The sequence below is a fragment of the Manis javanica genome, chromosome X (assembly GCF_040802235.1).
Source record: "Manis javanica isolate MJ-LG chromosome X, MJ_LKY, whole genome shotgun sequence".
NCBI classification, from domain to species: Eukaryota; Metazoa; Chordata; class Mammalia; order Pholidota; family Manidae; genus Manis; species Manis javanica.
The window spans coordinates 51,698,118-51,720,423 of record NC_133174.1 but is presented as its reverse complement, the minus strand read 5'-3'; the positions used below and the strand labels follow the sequence as shown (position 1 = coordinate 51,720,423).

At 37.9% G+C, this 22,306-nt stretch overlaps 1 protein-coding gene across 1 annotated transcript in view; it reads left to right on the top strand.

The window, feature by feature from the left end:
* Positions 1-20,189, top strand: part of MTMR8 (myotubularin related protein 8) — a 125,863-nt gene extending 105,674 nt beyond the window's left edge. The window contains 3 exon segments of the mRNA XM_037001598.2: positions 17,221-17,293; positions 17,296-17,352; positions 19,483-20,189. Coding sequence (XP_036857493.2) covers positions 17,221-17,293; positions 17,296-17,352; positions 19,483-20,061 — 709 coding nt within the window. The 3' untranslated portion in view covers positions 20,062-20,189.
* Positions 20,190-22,306: the final 2,117 nt, after the last annotated feature.

The following is a 22,306-nucleotide window of genomic DNA, read 5'->3' as shown; positions in this document are numbered from 1 at the left end:
TTTTGGCTATACTGTGCTCTCCTGCAAAAAATCATATGCTGATGTCTAAACCTCCTGCACCTCAAATGTGATTGCATTTGGATATAGAGCCTTTAAAGAAGTAATTATGATAAAGTGAGGTCATATAGATGGTTCTTAATCCGTTATGATTACTATCATTATAAGAAGAGCAGATTAGGATGCAGACAGCCACAGATGAAAGACTATGTGAAGAAATAGGGAGAAGATGGCCATCTACAAGCCAAGGAGAGGGGTCTCTGAAGAAATAAACCCTGCCAATACCTTGATCTTGGACAATGAGAAAATAAATTTTTGATATTTAAGACATCCAGTGTGTTGTACTTGGTATTGGCAGCCCTCACAAACTACTACATCTTAACCACAATCAGATAACAAAAACTCTACTCTTTAAAGATTTGCCTCCTCAGTGCTTTATATTATTGATTTAGTAAATTTATCTTTATGTATTGTGTACCCATTAACAAAGATTTATAGTCATGTTTATACTTTTGTCTTTTAAATCCAATAAAAACATTGAAAGTGGAGTTATAAACAAAAATTACAATAATAATATGTTTTGTCTGTGTTTACCTTTACCAGACATCTTTATATTTTTGTATATCTTCAGGACACTATCTAATGTCCTTTCATTTCTTTTTTGTATTGAACTCTACTTGAATACAATATTATATTAGTTTCAAATATACAACATAGTGATTTTACAGTATCTACATTATTAAATACACAAGTGTAGTTACTGTCAACATAGAAAGATATGACACTATTATTGACTATATTCTCTATGCAGTGCCTTGATTTCCATGACTAATTTATAATTGATACTTTTTGCATCATTATCCCCTTCAACTCTTTCCTTTCCCCCACTCAACTCAACCCATCCTCCATGATAACCACCAGAGTCCTGTGTCTAGTTCATTTGTGTTGTTCATTTTTTTCATATTCTACATATAAGTGAAATATGGTATTTGTCTTTCTCTGACTTATTTCTGAAAGCATACTACCCTCTCACCACTTAGATCCATCCATGTTGCAAATGGCAGGATTTCATTACTTTTTATGGAGGAATAATATTCCTATATATATATATATATATATATATATATATATATATATATATATATATATATATATATATATATAGTTGTACCAATATACATTCACACCAACAATGTAAGAGGGTTTCCTTTTCTCTACAGTCCTCACTAACACTAACTTCTTGTCTTTCAGATAGTAGCCATTCTGACTTGGATGAGGTAATACCTCATTGTAGTTTTGATTTGCATTTCTCTGATGACTAGTGATGTGGAGCATCTTTTCATGTGCCTGTTGGCCATCTGTATGTCTTCTTTGAAACAATGTCTGTTCAGGTCCTCTGCCCATTTATTTTAGTTGGATTATTAGTTTGTTTTTGGTTTTGAGTTATATGAGTTCTTTATATATTTGAATATTAGCCCTTTATCTGCTATATCATTTGCAAATGTATTCTTTTATACAGTAGGTTACACTTTTGTTGATGGTTTCCTTTACTGTGCAGAAGCATTTTAGTTTGTAGTCTCACTTGTTTGATTTTGCTTTTGTTTCCCTTGCCCAGGACATGTATCCAGAAAAAAATTATTCATGCTGATATTGAAAAGATTCTTGCCTATGTCTTTTTCTGATAGTTTTATGGTTTCATGTCTTACATTTAGATGTTTAATACATTTTGCGTCTATTTTTGTGTATGGTGTTAGACAGTGATTCAGTTTCATTCTCTGCATGGAGCTGTCCAGTTTTCACAACACAATTTATTGAAGAGACTATTTTCACACTCTTCTTTATTCTTACCTCCTCTGTCACATATTAATTGGCCATATATGCATGGGTTTATTTCTGGGCTCTCTATTCTGCTCCATTGATCCATGTATCTATTCTTGTGCCAGTAGCATACTGTTCTAATCACTGTAGCTTTGTAGTATATCTTTAAATGAGGGAGAATCATACCCCCAGCTTTGTTCTTTCTTATTATTTCTTTGGCTATTCAGGGTATTTTGTGATTCTGTATGAATTTTAGGATTATTTGCTCAGTTCAGTGAAAAATGCCATGCCATTTTGATAGAGATTACATTGAATCTGTAAATTGCTTTGGGCAGCTTGGCCATTTTGACAGTATTAATTTGGGTAGATTTCCATTGATTTGTGTCTTCTTCAGTTTCTTTTTATCAAGCCTTATAGCTTTAATGGTATAGGTCTTTCTTCTCAGGCTTATTCCTAGGAATTTCATTCTTCTTGATGCAAATTGTAAATGGATTTTTTTTCTTGATTTCTCTTTCTGCTAGTTATTAGCATATAGGAATGCAATAGATTTCTGTATATTGGTTTTGTATCCTGCAAGTTTACTAAATACATTTATTAGTCTGAATAGTTTTTTATCAGAGTCTTTAGGGCTTTTATATATAGTATCATGTCATCTGCAAATAGTGACAGTTTTGCTTCTTCCCTACAAATGTGGATGCCTTTTATTTCTTTTTCTTGTCTGATTGTCATGGCTAGAACTTCTAGTATTATGTTGAGTAAAAGTGGTGAGAGGGCATCCTAGTCTTGTTTCTGATCTGAGAGGAAAAGCTTTCAGCTTGTCACCATTGAATATGATGTTGTCTGTGTATTTGTCATATATGTTCCATCTGTGTATTTGTCATATATGTTCCTTATGTTTCTTATAGTCCCTCTCTACTCATTTTACTGAGTTTTATCATAAATGGATGTTGAATTTTGTCAAATGCTTTTTTTCAACACCTGTTGAGGTGATCATATAGTTTTTAGCATTCCCTTTGTTAACATATTGTATTACGTGGATTGATTTACACATACCATCTTTGATCACTGGAATAAATCCAACTTGGTCATGATGATCATTTTGATTAATTTTTAAATTTGTCTCACTTCTGTTTTGTTCTCAATCTTTGCATCTATGTTCATCAGGCGTATCAGTCTGTAATTTTTTTATAGTGTCTTTGTCTGGTTTTGGTATTAGAGTAATGCTGGCCTCATAGAATGAGTTGGAATGTATTCCATCCTCTTCTAATGCTTTAAGAAGGGCAGATATTGGCTCTTTGTTGTTTTGTAGAATTCACCCATGAAGCCATCTGGTTTTGGACTTTTGTTTATTGGGAGTTTCTTGATTACTGATTCAATTTCATTACTCTTAATCTGTTCAGATTTTCCACTTCTTCTTTGGTTACTCTTGGAAGATTGTATGTTCTAGAAATTTATCCATTTTTATAGGTTGACTAACTTATTTAAGGCATATTTTTGATATAATTCTCTTATAATTTCTGTTTTAACTTCTCATTTTCATTTCTGATTTTGTTTAGTTGTGTCCTCATTTTTCTTGATAGGTCTTGCTAAGAGTTTTTCTATTTTGTTTATCTTCTTGAGAAACCATCTCTTGGTCTCATTAATTTTTTCCTGTTCTTTTTTTAGTCTCTATTTTATTTATTTCTGTTCTGATCTTTATTATGGCCCTCCTTCTACTAACGTTGGGCTTTGTTCTTTTAGTTGTTAGATTGTTTATTTAAGTTTGTTCCTGTTTCTTGAGATAGGCCTGTATTGCTATGAACTTTCCCTTATAACCACTTCTGCTGCATCCCAAATATTCTGAGTCATTGTGTTTCTGTTTTCATTTGTTTCCATATGTTTGATTCCCTCCTTTACCTGGTCATTGATCCATTGATTATTTAGTAGCATTTTGTTTAGCCTCCACACATTTGTGATTTTTTTAGTTTTTTCTTATAATTATTTCTGTTTTGATTCATTGTGGTTTGAAAGGATGCTTGAAACAATTTCAGTCTTCTTAAATTTATTGAGAGACTCCTTTTATGTCCTAAAATGTGATCTGTTCTGGAGAACATTCTGCGTTCACTTGAGAATAATGTGTATCCTGTTGCTTTTGGATGGAATGTTCTGTATGTATCTGTTAAGTCCAGTTGGTCTGATGTGTCATTCAATGCCTCTGTTTCCTTATTCATTTTCTGTCTGGATGATCTATCTATTGATGTATAGGGGTGTTGTTAAAGTTCCTTACTATTATTGTATTATTGTCAACTTCTCCCTTTAGGTCTGATAATATTTGCTTTACATATTTGGGTGCTCCTATGTTACGTACATAAATATTTATAATTTTTGTATCCTCTTGTTGGACTGATCCCTTTATCATTTTGTAATGCCCTTTTTGTCTCCTCTTACTTTCTTTGTTTTCAACTCTATTCTGTATGATAAGTATTACTACTGCTGCTTTTTTCTATCTTCTATTTGCATGGAAAATCTTCACGTTCAGCCTATATGTGTCTTTAGGTCTGAAGTAAGTCTTGTAAACAGCATATAGATGGGTCTTGTTTCTTTATTCATTCTGCCACACTTTGTCTTTTGTTTTGTGCACTTACTCCATTTCTAGTTAAGGCAAATATCGATACATATGTACTACTGCCATTTTGTTCATTGTTTTCTGGTTGTGTTTGTAGTTCCTTTCTGTTCTTTCATCCTCTTTTGTTCTCTTTCCTTGTGATTTGACTGTTTTCTTTAGGTTTTTGGTTGGTTTCCTTTTATATTTTGTATGTCTATTATGGGCTTAGCTTTGTGGTTACCATAAAGTTAATGTATAGCTTCCTATGTATATATAAAACAGTCTATATTAGGTTTATGGTTGCTTAATTTTTTTAATTTTTTTTATTTTGGAGAGGGCATCTCTCATATTTATTGATCCAATGGTTGTTAACAACAATAAAATTCTGTATAGGGGGGTCAATGCTCAATGCACAATCATTAATCCATCTCAAGCCTAATTCTCGTCAGTCTCCAATCTTCTGAAGCATAACAAACAAGTTCTTACATGGTGAACGAATTCTTACATAGTGAATAAATTGTTACATGGTGAACAGTACAAGGGCATTCATCACAGAAACTTTCGGTTTTGATCACACATTATGAACTATAAACAATCAGGTCAAATATGAATATTCGTTTGATTTTTTATAGTTGATTTATATGTTGATCCCACATTTCTCCCTTTATTATTATTATTATTTTTATTTTTGTCTAGCCAAGCTAGACAAGGGCAGCAAAACATACATGGATGCAGAAGATTTCTCTCAAAACAGGGGGGGTGAGGTTCTGAGCCTCACTTCTGTTGATCCCCAATTTCTCAACTGATGGCCCCTCTGCGACTGTGCCTGTCTTAGGTTGTTCCTCCCTTGGGGAATCTTACCTGTCTCTGGCTAACCAGTCATCTTCAGGGGCCATACAGGGAAATGTAAAGTTGGTAAGTGAGAGAGAATCCATATTGTTTGAAAAGGTTAGCTTTTTACTTCTTTGCAGATTTATGCCCTGTGGCTTCTATGCCCAGCACATGTCTCAAGGTATCTTTACCACCTGGAGGAATTATGATACTCGGTAACTTCGATATGAGGCACGAATTCTATTTAAGGGTTGTAATTAGGAAGGAAGAAGAAAAGCTATAGAGGTAGCATATGGAAGAAAACATGGGAGGATTGATTATTTCTTTGACATATCTTCTTGTAGAGTACCTTAAGCATGTATAGGTTTTAAACTACTAACTAACTTGCGCTCACATATTAACATAATAGGAATACAGTGACATAAACAAAGCAAATCTATAATTACCATCCATCTCCAGTGAAGCCAAGAAAACCATTTAGGCACCCTAGACATTTGTGAAAATTTGTCTATGATATGATGGATATTGTCCAACTTTACTTGAACAGTCTGAGAGAAATCAAACAAATTTAATCAACCCATTTCTGGGATCTGTTCACATCCCATATGTTCTTTTAACCATAGATAGTCTATAGTCATAAGATTGTGGAGTGCTACAACTTGCACCCCTCTCAACTCCTGGTTGAGTTCCAACAGTACAGATCCGGTCAAATTCGTTGTCTCACTGTATGCACATGCCAGCCTAGACATCTCCCTCCTCATTCCAGTGGCAAGTCCAGGAGACGGTGGGGTGGATGCAGCCACAACGGCAGCATCGTCCGGATCCCTGTGGAGGCTTTTTGATGATCATCCCCCGGCACAAGTATTCCAGAGAGTGCTGATGCCGGAAGCTCCTCCTCATATCGTATCTTAGTTCATTTTCTAGGTAGCCAAGCTAGGCCTTGATCTTCTGCATAGAAACAAACAGACCCTTTGCCCACACTTTGACATGTCCTCTATACCACTGTGTAGAACTCATTGCAGGGCAGCACACAGGAACTGCCTTTTTTTTTTTATTATTAAGAGAAAGGAATATTATCAGAAAAGAGTACCTCCATAGCTGATCATCTGACACCCTTTAAGTGATCAACATTAAGGATATATAAAGCATGCGTTGATCTTTGATTTACCAATAGTTTTATCCTATCAATGAGTAATCCCCTTTTCTTTCTTTCTTTCTTTTTTTTTTAAGCTTTAATATACACTTACATGAAGAATACTATGTTTACTATGCTCTCCCCTATATCAGGTCCCCCCAAAAACCGCATTACGGTTACTGTCCATCAGCTTAGCAAAATGTTGTAGAATAACTACTTGTCCTCTCTGTGTTGTACAGCCCACCCTCCCCTTTCTCCCTCCCACCCATGTATGCTAATCTTAATACCCTCCTTCTTCTTCCCCCCCCTTATCCCTCTCTGCCCACCCATCCTCCCCAGTTCCTTTCCCTTTGGTACCTGTTAGTCCATTTTTGGGTTCTGTAAATCCGCTGCTGTTTTGTTCCCTCAGTTTTTCCTTTGTTCTTTTACTCCTCAGATGAGTGAAATCATTTGGTATTTCTCTTTCTCCGCTTGGCTTATTTCACTGAGCATAATACTCTCCAGCTCCATCCATACTGCTGCAAATGGTTGGATTTTTCCACTTCTTATGGCTGAGTAGTATTCCATTGTGTATATGTACCACATCTTCTTTATCCATTCATCTACCGATGGACATTTAGGTTGCTTCCAATTCTTGGCTATTGTAAATAGTGCTGCGATAAACATAGGGGTGCATCTGTCTTTCTCAAACTTGATTGCTGCGTTCTTAGGGTAAATTCCTAGGAGTGGAATTCCTGGGTCAAATGGTAGGTCTGTTTTGAGCATTTTGATGAACCTCCATACTGCTTTCCACAATGGTTGAACTAATTTACATTCCCACCAGCAGTGTAGGAGGGTTCCCCTTTCTCCACAGCCTTGCCAACATTTGTTGTTGTTTGTCTTTTGGATGGCAGCTATCCTTACTGGTGTGAGGTGATACCTCATTGTAGTTTTAATTTGCATTTCTCTGATAATTAGCGATGTGGAGCATCTTTTCATGTGTCTCTTGGCCATCTGTATTTCTTTTTTAGAGAACTGTCTGTTCAGTTCCTCTGCCCATTTTTTAATTGGGTTATTTGTTTTTTGTTTGTTGAGGCGTGTGAGCTCTTTATATATTCTGGACGTCAAGACTTTATCGGATCTGTCATTTTCAAATATATTCTCCCATACTGTAGGGTTCCTTTTTGTTCTATTGATGGTGTCTTTCGCTGTACAGAAACTTTTCAGCTTAATATAGTCCCTCTTGCTCATTTTTGCTGTTGTTTTCCTTGCCCGGGGAGATATGTTCAAGAAGAGGTCACTCATGTTTATGTCTAAGAGGTTTTTGCCTATGTTTTTTTCCAAGAGTTTAATGGTTTCATGACTTACATTCAGGTCTTTGATCCATTTTGAGTTTACCTTTGTATATGGGGTGAGACAATGGTCCAGTTTCATTCTCCTACATGTACCTGTCCAGTTTTGCCAGCACCATCTATTGAAGAGACTGTTATTTCGCCATTGTATGTCCATGGCTCCTTTATCAAATATTAATTCACCATATATGGGTTAATTTCTGGAGTCTCTAATCTGTTCCACTGGTCTGTGGCTCTGTTCTTGTGCCAGTACCAAATTGTCTTGATTACTATGGCTTTGTAGTAGGGCTTGAAGTTGGGGAGTGAGACCCCCCCTGCTTTATTCTTTTTCAGGATTGCTTTGGCTATTCGGGGTCTTTGGTGCTTTCATATGAATTTTTTAATTATTTGTTCCAATTCATTGAAGAATGTTGCTTGTAATTTGAGAGGGATTGCATCAAATCTGTATATTGCTTTGGGCAGGATGGCCATTTTGACGATATTGATTCTTCCTAGCCACGAGCATGGGATGAGTTTCCATTTATTAGTGTCCCCTTTAATTTCTCTTAAGAGTGACTTGTAGTTTTCAGAGTATAAGTTTTTCACTTCTTTGGTTAGGTTTATTCCTAGGTATTTTATTCTTTTTGATGCAATGGTGAATGGAATTGTTTTCCTGATTTCTCTTTCTATTGCTTCATTGTTAGTGTATAGGAAAGCTGGAGATTTCTGTGTGCTAATTTTGTATCCTGCAACGTTGCTGTATTCCGATATCAGTTCTAGTAGTTTTGGAGTGGAGTCTTTAGGGATTTTTATGTACAGTATCATATCATCTGCAAATAGTGACAGTTTAACTTCTTCTTTACCAATCTGGATTCCTTGTATGTCTTTGTTTTGTCTGATTGACATGGCTAGGACCTCCAGTACTATGTTAAATAACAGTGGGGAGAGTGGGCATCCCTGTCTGGTTCCCGATCTCAGAGGAAATGCTTTCAGCTTCTCGCTGTTCCGTATAATGCTGGCTGTGGGTTTATCATATATGGCCTTTATTATGTTGAGGTACTTGCCCACTATTGCCATTTTGCTGAGAGTTTTTATCATGAATGGATGTTGAATTTTGTCAAATGCTTTTTCAGCATCTATGGAGATGATCATGTGGTTTTTGTCTTTCTTTTTGTTGATGTGGTGGATGATGTTGATGGATTTTCGAATGTTGTACCATCCTTGCATCCCTGGGATGAATCCCACTTGGTCATGGTGTATGATCCTTTTGATATAATGTTGAATTCTGTTTGCTCATATTTATTTGAGTATTTTTGCATCTACATTCATCAGTTTTATTGCTCTGTAATTTTCTTTTTTGGTGGGGTCTTTTCCTGGTTTTGGTATTAGGGTGATGTTGGCTTCATAGAATGAGTTTGGGAGTATTCCCTCTTCTTCTATTTTTTGTAACATTTTAAGGAGAATGGGTATTATGTCTTCTCTGTGTGTCTGATAAAATTCCGAGGTGAATCCGTCCGGCCCCGGGGTTTTTTTCTTGAGTAGTTTTTTGATTACCATGTCAATTTCTTTGCCCGTAATTGGTTTGTTTAACTTTTTTGTTTCTTCCCTGGTCAGTCTTTGGAGGTTGCATTTTTCTAGGAAGTTCTCCATTTCTTTTAGGTTTTTCAGCTTGTTGGCATATAGGTTTTCATAGTAGTCTTTAATAATTCTTTGTATTTCTATGGAGTCTGTCATGATTTTTCCGTTCTCATTTCTGATTATGTTGATTTGTGTCATTTCTCTTTTTCTCTTAATAACTTTGGCTAGAGGCTTATCTATTTTGTTTATTTTCTCAAAGAACCAGCTCTTGGTTTTGTTGATTTTTGCTATTGTTTTATTCTTCTCAATTTTGTTCATTTCTTCTGTGATCTTTATTATGTCCCTCCTTCTGCTGACTTTAGGCCTCATTTGTTCTTCTTTTTCCAGTTTCGATAATTGTGATGTTAGACTATTCATTTGGGATTGTTCTTCTTTCTTCAAGTGTGCCTGGATGGCTATATACTTTCCTCTTAAGACTGCTTTCGCTGCATCCCACAGAAGTTGGGGCTTTGTGTTGTTGTTGTCATTCGTTTCTATATATTCCTTGATCTCTATTTTGATTTGTTCATTGATCCATTGATTGTTTAGTAGAATGTTGTTAAGCCTCCATGTGTTTGTGAGGCTTTTTGTTTTCTTTGTAGAATTTATTTCTACTTTTATACCTTTATGGTCTGACAAATTTCTTGGTAGAATTTCAATTTTTTGGAATTTACTGAGGCTCTTTTCGTGAGTTAGTATGTGGTCTATTCTGGAGAATGTTCCATGTGCACTTGAGAAGAATGTATATACTGTTGCTTTTGGATGTAGAGTTCTATAGATGTCTATTACGTCCATCTGTTCTAGTGTGTTGTTCAGTGCCTGTGTGTCCTTACTTATTTTCTGCCCGGTGGATCTATCCTTTGGGGTGTGTGGTGTGTTGGAGTCTCCTAAAATGAATGCATTGCAGTCTGTTTCCCTCTTTAGTTCTGTTAGTATTTGTTTCACAAATGCTTGTGCTCCTGTATTGGGTGCATATGTATTTAAAATGGTCATATCCTCTTGTTGGACTGAGCCCTTTATCATTATGTATTGTCCTTCTTTATCTCTTGTTACTTTCTTTGTTTTGAAGTCTATTTTGTCTGATATTAGTACTGCAACCCCTGCTTTCTTCTCACTGTTGTTTGCCTGAAATATCTTTTTCCATCCCTTGACTTTTAGTCTGTGCATGTCTTTGGGTTTGAGGTGAGTTTCTTGTAAGCGGCATATAGATGGGTCTTGCTTTTTTATCCATTCTATTACTCTGTGTCTTTTGACTGGTGCATTAAGTCCATTTACATTTAGGATGACTATTGAGAGATATGTACTTTTTGTCATTGCAGGCTTTAGATTCGTGGTAACCAAAAGTTCAAGGTTAGCTTCTTTAGTATCTTACTGCCTACCTTAGGTCGCTTATTGAGCTGTTATATACACTGTCTGGAGATTCTTTTCTTCTCTCCCTTCTTATACCTCCTCCTCCATTCTTCATGTGTTGAGTGTTTTCTTCTGTGCTCTTTTTAGGAGTGCTCCCATCTAGAACAGTCCCTGTAGAATGCCCTGTAGAGGTGGTTTGTGGGAAGCACATTCCCTCAGCTTTTGCTTGTCTGGGAATTGTTTAATCCCACCATCATATTTAAATGATAGTCGTGCTGGATACAATATCCTTGGTTCAAGACCCTTCTGTTTCATTGCATTAAATATATCATGCCATTCTCTTCTGTCCTCTAGGGTTTCTGTCGATAAGTCTGATGTTAGCGTGATGAGTTTTCCTTTATAGGTGACCTCTTTCTGTCTAGCTGCCTTTAAAACTCTTTCCTTGTCCTTGATCCTTGCCATTTTAATTATTATGTGTCTTGGTGTTGTCCTCCTTGGATCCTTTCTGTTGAGGGTTCTGTGTAATTCCGTGGTCTGTTCGATTATTTCCTCCACCAGTTTGGGGAAGTTTTCAGCAATTATTTCTTCAAAGAGACTTTCTATCCCTTTTCCTCTCTCTTCTTCTGTTTCCCCTATAATACGAATATTATTCCTTTTGGATTGGTCACAAAGTTCTCTTAGTGTTGTTTCATTCCTGGAGATCCTTTTATCTCTCTGTGTGTCAGCTTCTATGTGTTCCTGTTCTCTGGTTTCTATTCCTTCAATGGCCTCTTGCATCTTATCCATTCTGCTTATAAATCCTTCCAGGGATTGTTTCACTTCTGTGATCTCCTTCCTGACATCTGTGATATCCGTCCGGACTTCATCCCATCGCTCATGCATTTTTCTCTGCATCTCATCCCATTGCTCTTGCATTTTTCTGTGCATCTCTGTCAGCATGTTCATGATTTTTTTTTTGAATTCTTTTTCAGGAGGACTGGTTAGGTCTGTCTCCTTCTCAGGTGTTGTCTCTGTGATCTTTGTCTGCCTGTAGTTTTGCCTTTTCATGGTGATAGAGATAGTTTGCAGAGCTGGTACGTGTGACCGCTAGAAGAGCTTCCCTTCTTGGGTTGTGGCCTTCCGCTCCTGGGAGAAAAGCGACCTCTAGTGGCTTATGCTTGTCAGTTTTGCACAGACAGGACTTCTGCTACCTGCCCGTTTGCTATGGAGTTTATCTCCGCTGTTGTTGTGGGTGTGGACTGGCTGGGGCTGCTCCTCCAAAATGGTGGAGCCCTGTTGGAGGGGGAGCGGCCGGGAGGCTATTTATGTCCTTAAGGGGCCTCTGTGCTCCCTGTTGCCCAGGGGGTTAGTGTACCCAGAGATCCCCAGATTCCCTGCCTCTGGTCTAGATGTCCTGTCCTGCCCCTTTAAGAGTTCCAAAAAGCACTCTCCAAACCAAAACAACAACAGCAACAACGAAAGAGGTAAAACAAACAAAAAAAAAAAGTAAAAAACACATGATTTTCTTTGTCCTCAGGCGCCGGTCCCCGGGACCCACCCACTGGTCCTGCCGCCCCGCCTCCGTAGCACTGGTGTCCCCATCCCTCCATGGCCTCCAAAAAACACTCGCCAAAAAAAGGGAAAAACACGCGACCCTCTCTGTCCCCAGGCACCGGTTCCAGGCAGCCACTCACCGGCCCTGCCACCCTGCCTCCCTGGCACTGGAGTCCCTGTCCCCCTAAGGCCTCCAAAAAGCACTCGCCAAAAAAAAAAAAAAACGGAAAACGCGTGCTATTCTTTGTCCTCAGGCACCTGTCCCAGGCACCCACTCACCAGTCCTGCTGCCCTGCCTCCCTAGCACTGGGGTCCCTGTCCCTTTATGGCTTCCAAAAAGCACTCGCCAAAAAAAAAAAAAAACCGCTCCGGTTTCTTTCCACCCCCCAGGAGCCTGGGGGGAGGGGCGCTCGGGTCCCGCCGGGCCGGGGCTTGTATCTTACCCCCTTCACGAGGTGCTGGGTTCTCGCAGGTGTGGATGTGGTCTGGATGTTGTCCTGTGTCCTCTGGTCTGTATTTTAGGAAGAGTTTTCTTTGTTATATTTTCATAGATCTATGTGTTATTGGGAGGAGATTTCCACTGCTCTACTCACGCCACCATCTTGGCTCCGCCTCCTGGTTGCTTAATTTTTAACACATTCTAAAGGTACTACTGTTTTATTCTCTCCCCCCCACATTGTATATATATATGGTGTCATAATCTACATCTTATTTTGTGTATCCCTTCACTAATATTGTGTATAATTAATTTTGCTACTTTTGTCTTTTTAACTTCATACTGTCTTTGTGATTGATCTGCTGCCTTTACTATAGGTTGGTTTTCACTGATGAAAACATTTATACTTAAGAGCATTTGCACCTAATGAAGTCCCTTTAATGTATCCTGCAAGGCTGATTTAGTGGTGATGATTTTTTTTAACCTTCATTTATCTGAAAATCTTTTAATCTCTTCTTCAATTCTGAATGATAACCTTCCTGGGTACCAGATTAATCTTCATTATAGATTTTTTCTTTTCAGTATTTTGAATATTTCATGCCAATCCCTTTTGGCCTGCAATGTTTCTGCTGAGAAATCTTCTGATAGCCTTATGAGGTTTCTCTTATAAGTAATTGTCTGCATTTCTCCTCCTGCTATTAAGATTCTGTGTTTATTTTAATCTTTGCTATTTTAAATCCTACGTGTCTTGGTGTGGACCTTCTTGGATTCATTTTTGTTAGGGGCTCTCTGTACTTCCAGGACCTGGATATCTGTTTCCTTCCCCAGATTTGGCCGTTTTTCAGCTATTAATTCTTCATATTGAATTTTTCTCTCTTTTCTCTTCCTGGGACCCATATTATGTGAATATTGTTTCATTTGGAGTTGTCTCACAGCTGTCTTAGCATCTTCTCACATTTAGAAATTATTTTTTCTCTCTGTTCCTCAGCTTCATTATTTTCCACTACTCTGACTTCCAGCGTGCTGATCCATTGCTTTGCCTCCTGCAGCCTACTATTCATTCCTCTATTGTATGTTTTCCTTTTGGTTATTTTATTCTTTAGCTCTGGCTGGCTTTTCTGTACTTTTTTCTTTCTTTTTGTTGAAGTTCTCACTGGGATTTTCAATTCCTTTCCCCAGTTCAGGGAATATCTTTATAATCATTACTTTGAATTCTTTATCAGAAAGATTGCTTCGCTCCATTTCATTTTGCACTTTTGTTGGAGTTTTGTCTTCTTCTTTTGTTTGGAACATACTCCTCTGCCTCCTTATTTTGTCTGGCTCTCTGTATTTCCTATTTTGTATTTGATAGATTATGCCTCCTGGTCTTGAAAATAGTCACTTTATGCAGTACATGTCCTACAGTGCCTAGAAATGCAAAACCTCCTACTCACCAGAGCCCAGCTCTGTGTTGTGGATGTGCCCTGATTGCTGTTGGTGGACTGTGAGTGGGGCCCACCTTCTTCTGGTCTCCCATCAATGGTGGGTCCCCACCTTTGTGTGCCTGTCTGCCAGCAATGTTTGATTCCCACTTCTGCACCTTTGTGTGATCTCTGGCATTTGTTCTGGGATGTGTTGTGCTCAGGGCTATCCTCTGCCTGTCTGCCAGCAATGGCTAAATACCAGCCTATATATGTTGGGTGGGGCAGGTCTGCAGGGGCATACCAGGGCCGAGCCATTGGGGTAGGTGGAAAGTTTCACAGATGGCTTCAAAAAGTGGCCCACTATTTAGGCTGAGGGAAGACTGGAAAAATGTTGTCTCCCTGCCTTTTCTTCTCTGGAGGGTGCTTCCTCAGACCACTGTCCCTCCAGCACACTTCCCAAAGCTAGCAAATCTTTCTAACTTCTGCTTCTGTGTTGGCTCTCAAGGGATAGGCAGAACACACCAGTCCTCCACAAGTGAGCAGAGACTTGGGCCCCCCACAGCACTCCAACTCTCCCTGTGTCCAGCCCCATTAATCTTCAAAACCCAATGTGAAGTTGACTCATCTTCCTGGATCAGATCCTCAGGAACAGGTGTGCCAGGTTCCTGGGACTTTATCGCCTTCCCATTCTGTTCCTCTCCTTCCCACTTGTGTGCTTTGATAGGAGAAGGGCTTGGATCCCAACTGGTCATGTCTCTGCCCCTTTACTCTTCTCAGTGTCGTCTTTTCTTCTTTATCAAGTATAGATGGTCTGTTCTATGGTCTTCAGGTAATTTTCAGAGTAAGTTCTATTCAATGTAGTTGCCTCCTCAGAGTGTACATTGGAGGAGGTTATCATAGTGACCTCCTATTCCGCCATCTTGCTCCAACTGCTCATTAAGCTTCTTGTATGTTCATTTCTGTCCTCAAATTTGGGTAGTTTTTAGCCATTATTTCTTTAAATAACCTCTCCATGCCTTTCTCTCTCAGTTCTTCTGGAACTCCCATAATGCCTGCATTAGTGCACTTAATGGTATCACATAAATTCCTTAGGCTTTATTCACTTCTCTTCATTCTCTTTCCTTCTTGTTCCTTTGACTCAATAATTTCAAGACCTGTGTTCAGGTTTCCTAATTCTTCTGTCAGATTAAATTTTTGTTGAACTCTAGTGAACTTTTCAATTCAGTTTTTGCGATTTTTTTTAAACTCCAGAATTCCTGTTTGGTTCTTTTTATAATTTCTATCTCTTTCATGACATTCTCATTTTGGTCCTAAATAATTTCTTCATTTTACTTGTGCACTGTTTTTTTCTTAGTTCACTGGGCTTATTTAAAGCAGTTGTTTTATTTTTTATCAAGTAAGCTATAGGCCTGTGCTTCTTTAGGGTCAGTTTCTGGATATTTATTTTGTTCCTTTGATTGAACTGTTTCCCCATTCCATTTTATGACTCATCCTCTTTTGCTGAAATTCAGGCATTTAAAAAGCAGCTACTTCTCCCAGTTTTTGTGGACTAACTCTATACCAGGGAATGCCTACACTGATCAGCCCAGTTTAAAGGCTCAGGATCCACTTAAACCTTTTCTGGAAAGGCATCTTCCCTGTGCCTGTGCATGTGCTTTTATTCCCATTCCCCATATACTTGGCTGCTTTTAAATAGACTAATTTCCCTCAGAGTTTCACCCATCTCTTGAAGTTCTCTTGTCTTCATTTGCCCATAATCTCTGGCCCCTAGGCACTTGTGGGTATGCAGAACACCTGCAGCTCTCACCTACCACTGCTTTGTGTAGCCTCCAGCCTGATAAGCAAACTGTGCCACCATTCCTGTCAGTGTTCCAAGTCAAGAGAGACAGAAACCAATCCCTTGGGCTGCCTATATACAAGCCAGAGTGTTACAAGCAACTTCCACTCTTTTCCTTCTATCCTGAAGGAGAAACTGGGAATTGGGCACAATCCTCTCAATTGCACTGTGCTGCACTGGGAAGGGGTGGGTCAAGGATGAGCAAAAGCACTATGATTTTTTCTGTTTTGGATACAGCTTTTTTTTAGTTAGGCATTCATTTGGCTACTGTAGCTTCATAACCAGTTTCTAGAGTTCTCACAAATCTACTTTGATCCATCCATTATTGTTCATTTAGCATTTCCATGGGGGAACAAGGGCCTGGAGCATCCTAGTTTTCCATCTTGCTAATATCACTGATATTTGTTAAAGCTTCATATGAATCTATAATTATCTCAAAATAAAAAGTTTAATTTTTAAGAAGAAGCTCAAATTTGCTCAAGTCCAGACTGTCTCTTTCAGCACAGATCTTTCTGCTAGAAACTTTACTCTTTTTTTTAATTGAAGTATAGTTGATATACGATCATATTAGTTTCAAGTGTGCAACACATAGGTTCAACAGTTATCCATATTATTAAATTCTCCCCCCAACTAGTTCAGCTACTATCTGTCAACATAGGAAGGTGTTTCAGAATCATTAACTATATTCTCCATGCTTTACTATTGTCCCCATGACCAACCTACATTATGATTGAGAATTTTTGTGCCACTTTATCCCCTTTGCCCTCCCCACCCGTTCACTCCATCCCCTTCCTCATGGTAACCACCAGGTACTTCTCAGTGTCTATGAGTCTACTGCTTTTTTGTTCATTCTGTTTTGTTATGTACTTTATTCCACAAATAAGTGAAATCATATGGTATTTGTCTTTCTCTGCCTGGTTTATTTCACTGAGCATAATACCTTCTAGATCCAACCATTTTGTTGCAAATGGCAGGATTTCTTTTCTTTTTATGGCTGAATAATATTCCATTGTGTACATGTACTAGAAATACCATTCAGTCCAGTTGTTCCATTTCTAGAAGTTTACCCAAAGAAAATAAAATCCCTGATTCAAAAAGATATATGCACCCCTATGTTTACTGCTGCATCATTTACAATAGCCAAGGTATGGAAGCAATCTAAGTGTCCATCAATAGATGAATGAATAAAGAAGATGATGAACTTTACTCAAATTATAAGCATGCCCAATTTTTTTTAATAACATCAGAACTCCCTTACTTTTGACATCTTCCCACCTAGCAATCTAACATTTCCCTGACACAAGGAAAATATAGTAATCTATTCCCCCAGCTAAATTAACCCACTTATTTTTATTTTTCTTTATTCAAGGTTCTGGTGTGAAATGTGTAACCGCTTTAACAAAGGGCTCCAACCCAAGCAAAATATGCTAGAAAGCCTCCTGGCCTGGAAATTAAGAAGCAGAGGGAAAAGCTGGACATAGATGTGCACAAATTAGAAAAGGTGAGGAGACTCTCGTCCCTTCTGGGTAGGTCCAGCCCACTTGGAGTTGAATTGTTACTCTGAGAAGCTTCCTGGCTGGCTTGTTATACTTTCTGGCTTCCAGGTGTCCTGTGTCTACAAAGCTCTGGGGCACAACTCTTTCTTACCTCCAATGGAAAGTGGTAAATATACTCAACTAGTTAATTAAACAAGTGGGTTTGTTCCGTTTAGGATTTGGATGGATTTATTAGGAGAAACAAGAGGGAATGGCAGGGAAATCATACTGACATTTGTTAGCCATCAAAAGAATAACATCTTCGGTGTACTGATAGGAACAATGAAATTGTTATGTTTCCAATTAGGAAAACCTTACAAAAATTTTGATTTCCTTCCCATTTTAGATTTCAAACTCTGTTCATTGAGTGGTCATGCTATGTGTATGATTTTGCTTTACAATACCAGCAAAACCAAAGTCAGACACTTGTTTTTAATTATAGGTTAAAGAAGGTCCTTTCAAAATATGGAAAATGCTGAGCTGCTTCTGGAATCTAAGGGTCGCCATGTGTGTATTTGAATGAAAGGGAAAAGATATCTTGTAGAAAAAAATTATTGGAAATGGTTTGCTCTTTAAGAACTAGGCATGAAACCTACTTTAGGTCAGATACAGCATAGCTTTTCTGCTCCCTATAAGTAAACAAATATCCTTTTTTGTGGAAAAAATGCATTGTGATTATATCAATTCCCAAACTTTTGGATGTTATCTTGGAAGGCAACAGTCAGTTACATGGTTCCATGTTTTAAAAAAGAAGAAAAAGAAGAGATAAAACTGAAGTATAACTTAAAATCATAGGAAACAAAGGAAAGCAGTAGCCCCAAGAAGGCCTAGCCCTAAACAGAAACTGAGAAGTAGGGAAAATTTTTCCTACAGTCTGTGCCTCCTCTTTTAACTATTAATAGCCTTTTCCACAAGGCCCCCAGAGTAAGTCCCCTACTCTAGACCCAGCCCTCTTACTCATCTATCTCCTGAGAGAGAATGAGATTCATTCTAGATAGAATAAGATCACTTTCTGAGTTTAAAGTAAGTAAGTCTTCCTTTTAAAATATATATATATAACTATTACTAACATTCTTGTATTAACACAGAGAAGAAAAACAAAACTGGCCCATAATATTATCACTCAGATAATCCTGTTAATGTTTTTAAAAAGGTAGTAAATGTTTTTTAAAAGGTAGTAAAAGTGTAAAGTTAGAATATACAAAATACAAAAATGTACAAAATGAAAAGTTTGAGAGTCCCCCAGCCACCTACCCATTCAGTTCTACTCTCCAAAGGTTATCACATTTGTTTTTGTGTGTATGTGATTGTATGATTTTCAGGAAAATAAAAATGCTATGCCTGTACCCTGAGGCAAGAGCTCTTAACTAGTCCATGAACCCATAGCTGTCCACAGATGCCCTTCAGGGGTAAATTTTACTGAAAATCTGTGTGTGTGCTGTCTCATGCACACACATGTGCATGCATGCAGTTTTCTGAAAAGAAGGTCCATCTTTTTCTTCAGATTTAAAAAAAAAATCTATTAAAAAGTTAAGAATCACTATTTGTAAAGTATCAGTTAATCATTGCAATTTCCCTGAAAGTGAAAATATCCATTGGAGGTAACATGGGGTAAGTAAGACTTTAGCATCAAGAAGAGGAAGGGTCAGATCCCAGCTGTACCACTTCCTAAATGTGTGAACTGGGGTTACTTACTTAAATTCTCTAAACCTCAGTTTTCTCATCTGTAAAATATAACTAATACCTAACTAGTAGGATTTTATAACTGTAAAAGGAAGTACTGTATGTAAAGTGCCCAGCACATAGAGGTATTCAATAAATGTTAGTTATTTACTCCTTTACCTTTCAGTAATATAACTACATTTATCAGAATAGAGAACATTTATAGATACAAGATGCTTGCAGATCCTTTATGATAGGGCTTTTAAAGTACTATGTCAAGTGATGAAGAAAAGATGATAAGATGGTAAGGAGGAGGCAAAAGGTCACTTGCTACCATATAAGTGACAGCAGTCAGGATCTCTGCAGGTCAACATATTTGCCTAATTTTTCTCCTGTTTCTAATTTGTTTCAACCATTCCTTGTTCCTGTGACAGAAACTGAAAGCCCATAATGAAGTACCAGAAGAAATCTGTACCTGTTCTAAATTAGGGAATTTATTATTTCACTATCTGGGGTGTCCTTTGGCCAATCCCCTTGGCTTTATGGGTATCGATGGAGACCTGAATACCTTGGTGGAAAATGGCACCCTGTCTAGAGAAGGAGTCCTTCGCGTTCAGATGGATCAAGTGAAAAGCCAGTGTACAGACTTCCACCATGACTGTTGTGGAATCATGGGCAGCCTTAGGGCCACAAACATTTCTGGGGATGTATACTTCTCTAGTGACACAGGCATCTCTGAGGCCAGGGAGTTCTCTGGGGCAGTGGGCTTCCCTGGAGACATTAGTATCTCTGGGTCCATGAGCTCCTCTGGGAGCATGGGCATCTCTGAAGACATAGAAATCACCAAAAGCAGTACCAAGGAGGCAGGCTGCACCAAGCAACAGTTAGCTACTATCTGCCTCCATGCTAGGTACACCTGCAGTACCCACAATTATCTTTGTCCAAATGACAGATATGCTGCTTTTCTAATTGTTTTAAATGAGGGGAGCCAGGGCACCCCTTTTCCCACTTAAGAATCTGGTAGGGGATTTAGGGCCTTTACTGATTAATCAAATAGTATATACATGTCAAGCAGCCCAGAATGTAGGCAAGAAAGAGAGTATGTTACTGTTTTAGAACGGGATTTAACATCAGAAATGTTGCTGAGATACTAGACTGGTTTCATGATTTCATTTTCCTTAACGATCAACTTCCTCTACTTTTCTATCCTTACTGCTATAGCATGAGAACAAAGTGAAAAGATTGTAACAGTGGAGAATTAAGACCCTGTTGAAGGAGGTTGATCGTTAAGGAAAATGAAATCATGGAACCAATCTAGTATCTCGGACTTCTAGTGCCTGCAGAAGCAAAACCACTGGTCTTCATAAAAAGACCTAAAGAGAGGCCTGTTTTAGACACTGTAGGTGTCACATCAAGTTTGTGGATTTTTAGATACAATTGGCAGTCACATCAAGTTTGTGGATTTTTAGATACAATTGGCACATTTAAAAAAATCTATTCTTATAGCAGGCCCAAATACTCTTGAGGGAAGAAATGTGTTTCTTATTTTTAAACACCAGATTTTTCCTTTGGGGTTTATACTTTTGCTGTACACTTTCCTATAGGGATGTGTGAGTCATACACTATATATTGTCAGCATTTTCAGAACTCCTACTGCCAAGAATTCAGGTCCTCACACAAGATGTCTATTCCAAATACTCTGTCTGGTTTAAGCTAAAAAATGAGATGTCTTAGTGAAAGAGCCATCCCTGCTACTACCACAGTCAGTTGTAAACATAGACATCTCTAAAGGATTACCTTATTAGTTACTTTTCTCTTAGAAATGAGGGGCCTTTTAAGTGTTAGAAGTAGGAGGGAAGATCTAAGATAGTTCCTTGATTTCTTACCCTTAGCTAAAATATGGACCCAAAACAACCTTCCTCTTTAGAGGAAGAACACTAAATCATTTTTGGTTGTCTTTTTCCATATGTCTATGGCCATTTTTCTGGTAACTGTTTTAATTGTGTTTTTAAAGAACTAATCCATTTGAGTCTTTTCTATTTATACAGAGGCCATTTTTCTACTTATCTCTTCTTGATAACTGCCTTGCTTCTATAATTTTAAAGTATCAAGGTGATTTCCTAATGTATCTCCTCTGATCCCCTTTCCACAATTTGGTCCTTGTCTATATAAAACTCAAATCATCAGATGTTGCCTGTTGTCATTTGACTTCTTACTTCTGCGGGAAAAACTGGGATTTTTGCAAATCATTTTAACTTGTGGCTCCACCTAACCCTGGCTTTATGGGGAAGTTGTCAAAGAAGATGACATATCAATCATATGCTACAAGCAAGTCTATTCTCGATCTTGCTCTATATCCAGAGCTTTTTCCCATATCTCAGTCTAAGTTTTATAGTCCATTAACTAGCATGATAGTCCAGATAAACTGTTAAGGTTTTTTCAGGTAAAGGAAAAAGGCAAATGGCAAAATGCAGCTTTTGCAAATCTTATAAAAATTAGTTTTAAAGTCTCAGACTTATTTCTACAGACCTGAAAAAAAGCAGTACATAGTACCAAGCCTTATTTTTTAGATCCAAAACAAAATTAATAATGAAAAGGTCTTTTCAATACAATTCTAAACTGAGAAGTGGTAAAGAGCAACACTGGTATTTCCAAAAGCAAAAATAAAAATGTTTAAGACTCTCTTATTTTGTTGAGGATCTAATGCCATGGAATCCATTTCAGCCTAAACATCTGTGAGGTTAATTTGTTTGGACTTTATTATTTTTATTCCCCAACGTGTCCCATTTTTGCTTGTGTATAACATACACCCAATGAAGGAAAACCTTGTGCAAATCCCCTGTTTATTCTCAAAACCAAATACCCCCTGTTTTATATTTAGATTTGAAAATATGAGAGAAGCAAAATGTTCAGTGGAATAGAAATATTCATACACTGATAAAAACCCAGTAGCTATCTGTAGTCAGGAGCTTAGCAATAGAGAGAAGACTCCTGAAGGAAAGTTGGTGGGTTTGCTAGAAAAAATTATCTATTAGTGGCTTTCATTTCATACTCATATAGCATCTGTGCTGTTAAAGAATGTGATTCCCTCCCACACTGCCCTACCCTTCCAGTTCCCTGAGAAGAAATCCCATTCTCATGTAACTATTCCACTTAAATAGGGAGGAGGCATTTATCCATTTGCCACTGTCTCATCCATTAACCTGACCTCTGCCTGTTTCCTAAACAAGTTTCACAGGCCTGGAGTTACTGCTTATC